At 46.0% G+C, this 4,711-nt stretch overlaps 1 protein-coding gene across 2 annotated transcripts; it reads right to left on the bottom strand.

Annotated features, from left to right (window-relative positions):
• Nucleotides 1–987: 987 nt before the first annotated feature.
• LOC121549333 (protein FAM71B) lies at nt 988–2,105 on the bottom strand. 2 transcript variants are annotated; one of them, XM_041861191.2, is made up of 4 exons: nt 1,995–2,105; nt 1,844–1,902; nt 1,242–1,745; nt 988–1,077 (listed from the first exon to the last, which is right to left on the bottom strand). In XM_041861191.2, exons 1-3 carry the CDS (start codon nt 2,021–2,023, stop codon nt 1,243–1,245), a joined length of 591 nt encoding a protein of 196 aa, XP_041717125.1. In that variant the 5' UTR covers nt 2,024–2,105; the 3' UTR covers nt 988–1,077; nt 1,242. The 2 variants fall into 2 exon arrangements, with proteins under 2 accessions (XP_041717125.1, XP_041717124.1); XM_041861190.2 differs by having other exon boundaries at nt 988–1,745; nt 1,995–2,104.
• Between the last annotated feature and the right edge of the window lie 2,606 nt (nt 2,106–4,711).

Raw genomic sequence — 4,711 nt, 5'->3', positions numbered from 1 at the left:
TGTGATCTTGAGGTATCTGGATCAGATTTTCTGAAAGAACGGCTCAAAAACAGTCAGATCGATCTGATCCTGGATAGCAACAGATCACAGATCCCCCAAACCAGGAGACATCTACCAAATGTACTGCTTTTATCAAACCTTTTACTATGGAGTCCACATTGTCACCTTAAAACTCACTATTAAAGATTTTTCATTCCTCCATATAAACAAAAATTGTCAGTAACTAGTTAATTGACAAAGTTGAAATTGTTTGGCCCTTTGATACAATAGAGCAGAGCAAGTTTGAGTCGCCAGGCAGGCTTTTAGGGTTAAGAACAAAGTCTTATTTACAATGGCTCGAGAAATTAGTGTGATCGTAATTAAGTGCACCTTTTAAAGTCTAAAGTTCCTGCAAGTGCAACCTCATTGTGGTCAGGTAGAAACAGGGTTGTGCAGAAGGCCACATTGAGAGTTGGTGCCTGAAAAGTCCAGATTGACATGCTGGACAACAGGTTGTCTGACAAAGAAACCAAATTGAGTTCAACGTTTTACAGATGAAACAAGTAATTAATGCATATAAGAGTGGAGCCACGGGTCTGGCCAAACCGACGTTGTAGAACAGACAAATGTGTCAATGTTCCTGAATAGGGCCCAGGAGACACCTTAGCCTAGCATCCCGACTATAGGTTACGGTGACAGGCAGATCAGGTCAAACGCAGCCACATTCTTTAGGCACCCATGGTAACCAATGTTCAACAGGCAGAATGCTTGAGATTAAACACCCTACACAAACGGACATTGAAAGTATGAACAGATGAGGAAGCTCTGACAATTTAGAGAGATCCTTAGAATTTGAGCTACCAGAACCAAAAGGTACACAAATCCGTACTCATTGGTTTTCACAAGCATTGTGAACCACAATCCCTTTTACTACAAACCCAGTATGTTCCCAATCAACAAGCACATGGTGGGCAGAAGAGAACCCTCCATTTTAAAGACGAGGCATTGTGAAAGTCAAATTGTTTATTGATCAAATCATGTAAGAGTAGCAGGAGCACCAGCAACTTCCTGGCCAACACAATAGCAAGACCGTACAACCTAAAATGGCGTCAGCAATAACGCCAAAGCAGATGTCAATTTTAGTTGTATGATCATAAAAAACACCATTGTAGCATCCAACACTGTAAACATAATTCATGACGATACACAAGTGAAGGAGATCCTCATTTCATACAAGCACATTAGTTTGCACATTTCCTCACCTCAGTTACTTTTGACATTTTTGTCGAAAGGAGGCAAAGTGACAGAGGACAGACGATTGAGGAGTTCAGCAAACCAAGTGAGAAGCTCCCCATCTAGCTTGTTGAGGGGTTGGGCCGTCTGTTCAAGGCTTGTCGCTTCTGCCGAGGCGCGGGACCCTGCCGCTTCTGCCGAGGCGCGGGACCCTGCCGCTTCTGCCGAGGCGCGGGACCCTGCCGCTTCTGCCGAGGCGCGGGACCCTGCCGCTTCTGCCGAGGCGCGGGACCCTGCCGCTTCTGCCGAGGCGCGGGACCCTGCCGCTTCTGCCGAGGCGCGGGACCCTGCTGCTTTTGCTGAGGCGCGGGACCCTGCAGAGGCATGGTTGTTGGTTGCATTTGCTCCGTAGTTGTGGCCGGTTGCGGCATTTGGACCCGACGTCACACTTGCTGGGGCATTGTGGCCAGTAGCGTTTGCTGTGGCATTTGGACCCGACACCACACTTGTTTGAGCATGGGATCCAGTTGGTTCTGGGTCAGGAAACCAAGAGAAAATGTTGTGGTAAAATAGCCTTAAACTATACAACTGGGACTTTAACTGAATTAATGTTAGCCAAACTCAAACTCACCTTTAAATGTAAAAGAACCGGTTATCCCTCCAATTAGCAGGCAACAAATCCAAGAAACACTACAAAACATCCAGACAGTCAGTTAAATAGAATTACCAGTGAAAACTTTAAGACAAGGTAAACCAATCATAAATAAATTGAAAAAACTAACCTCAAAGAGAGTCCAAAAGTCACAGACATTTTAGTGATCAAAAACCGCACCAGTATCCAGAACTAATAGTTGACAGACACCCTACCAGAATATCCCTGTTGCTATATATAAAAGCTGTTTTGGTTGCTCCTTATAAAGGAATCCCAGATCCTTCTAACCTGGCTGGCTAATTATGTTCAGCCTTCAGCCAATTGACGTCATTCCAATTGGTTCAATTTCACAATTGCGATTAGGTGCTCTTGATTTCATTAAGCTGGTGTGCTGCTGGAGGGTGGAGCTCTCACATCATGGACCAATCAGATGGTTTGAAAGAGTGAACTCTACCCACCTGTTCCCGGATTGAGTAAATTGTTTTTCAACGGGAGTCAGCCGTTTGACGTATGCTGAACAACAGAGATGATTGTACAACGACAAAAAAAAACACACCAAATTCAATTGAATATTTTACAGAAAAACAGACTATTGATGAAAGCATATTCGATTTCATACATGTTCATGCGTCTGTGGCTGCACAATTCAGATCTTTTTCCTACTAATTAGTATTTTCACCAATCAGATCAGCTCTTTTGCCAGTAACGTGGGGCAAAATATCAGAATTGGGCTGCCTGTGTATAATATAATATAATAATATGATATGCCATTTAGCAGACGCTTTTATCCAAAGCGACTTACAGTCATGTGTGCATACATTTTTACATATGGGTGGTCGCGGGGATCGAACCCACTACCCTGGCGTTACAAGCGCCGTGCTCTACCAATTGAGCTACAGAGGCTAAACACAGCCTGTGTGGCTGGGGCCAAACAGACAATGAGGGAGTGTGTGGCTGGGGCCAAACAGACAATGAGGGAGTGTGTGGCTGGGGCCAAACAGACAATGAGGGAGTGTGTGGCTGGGGCCAAACAGACTTTGGCCACTTTCCAAAGCTTAGATATTGACAGATCTTACAACGCCTTGATAGATATTTGAAGTAAAGTATCAGCTAACCACATCAAATGTCAGTGGATGACACGGTTGATTACGTGGCACGGTTGCGTCGCCTCACCTTAGCTGTGCTATAGAGGCAGCCCAATTCTTTTCCACTTATTGGTCGTTTTGACCAATCACATCAGATCTTTTCACCAGATCTTTTTCAGAGCTGATTGGTCAAAAGACTAAATTAGTGGAAAAAAATTGGGCTGCCTTTGTAAATGCCGCCTATGACGGAGTTCTGTTAACCTGAACCACGGTGCAGCGGTTTACGTCCGGTTATGCGAACGGGCAAAAGCAGTGAAGGAGGAGCGCCCTTCTCAAATCGTACAGTCAGTGGTGTAATGGAGGCTATACGAGGGTATACCACTTTTTTTTTTTTCACTGGACATTTCGTGTACTCAATTCTTAATCCCCACTGATGCGTATCAGAGTAGTGGTATACGCAGTATCAATTCATAAGGCTGATGGAACAGATCAGAATGTTTAGCTTAAAATGTTGAAAAACTATCATTCTTCACATTTTAAGTGCAGGAAAGTGCACACGGCATATGCAGAATGTAGTCAAAATGCAATTTACGTTCTAAAATGCGCACCGCACCAGAGGAGGCTGGTGGGAGGAGCTATAGGAGGACGGGCTCATTGTAATGGCTGGAATGGAATCAATGGAATGGTAGCAAACACATCAAACATATGGAAACTCCGTTCCATCAATTCCATTCCAGCCATTAAAATGAGCCTGTCCTCCTATAGCTCCTGCGCTGCACCTCACATACGAGCGGTTTCATGTACAGAGATGGTCATATCTGTTATAGCTCAGACACACCGGTAGGATTGTCAAATCTTCGCCTGCCGATAGAATTTAGCACCTCTGAACAGTGTAGGCAGTCAATCGCTGAGGGTCAGCAGTCAATCTCTTTTGTGTTCACACAGCAAAGATTGTGAAGTCGTCAACCACTAAGCCTTGTTAAAATACTCCAAACCAGAAGGTAGCGTTGGTTGGCAATGCATGTCCGTGTGTGTTGCTTTATGGGTTGGCGCCCCCCCCCCCCCTTGGTTTGTGCTGTGGTGGAGACCTCTGTGGGCTATACTCGGCCTTGTCTCAGGATTGTAAGTTGGTGGTTGAGGATATCCCTCTAGTGGTGCGGGGGCTGTGCTTTGGCAGAGTGGGTGGGGTTATATCCTTCCTGTTTGGCCCTGTCCGGGGGTTTCTTCGGATGGGGCCACAGTGTCTCCGGACCGCTCCTGTCTCAGCCTCCAGTATTTATGCTGCAGTAGTTTATGTGTCGGGGGGCTGGGGTTAGTTGGTTATACCTGGAGTACTTCTCCTGTCTTATCTAGTGTCCTGTGTGAATTTAAGTATGCTCTCTCTAATTCTCTCGTTCTCTCTTTCTCTCTGAGAACCTGAGCCCTAGGACCATACGTCAGGACTACCGGGCATGATGACACCTTGCTGTCCCCAGTCCGCCTGGCCTTGCTGCTATTCCAGTTTCAACTGTTCTGCCTGCGGTTACGAAACCCCTACCTGTCCCAGACCTGCTGTTTTCAACTCTTAATGATCGGCTATGAAAAGCCAACTGAGAGACCTGAGCCCTAGGACCATACGTCGGGACTACCGGCCGTGGTGACTCCTTGCTGTCCCCAGTCCGCCTGGCCTTGCTGCTATTCCAGTTTCAACTGTTCTGCCTGCGGTTATGGAACCCCTACCTGTCCCAGACCTGCTGTTTTCAACTCTTAATGATCGGCTATG

The sequence above is a fragment of the Coregonus clupeaformis genome, chromosome 33, assembly GCF_020615455.1.
Source record: "Coregonus clupeaformis isolate EN_2021a chromosome 33, ASM2061545v1, whole genome shotgun sequence".
Taxonomy (NCBI): Eukaryota; Metazoa; Chordata; class Actinopteri; order Salmoniformes; family Salmonidae; genus Coregonus; species Coregonus clupeaformis.
Note: the sequence above shows the minus strand (reverse complement) of the source record. Positions and strands in the feature narration are given on the sequence as shown.

Coding starts and splice junctions, on each gene's coding strand:
- LOC121549333 (XM_041861191.2), bottom strand. CDS start 2,023: ATGTCTGTGACTTTTGGACTCTCTTTGAG. Junction 1,903..1,994: donor ACTTTTGGACTCTCTTTGAG/GTTAGTTTTTTC, acceptor GATGTTTTGTAG/TGTTTCTTGGATTTGTTGCC. Junction 1,746..1,843: donor CGGTTCTTTTACATTTAAAG/GTGAGTTTGAGT, acceptor TTCCTGACCCAG/AACCAACTGGATCCCATGCT.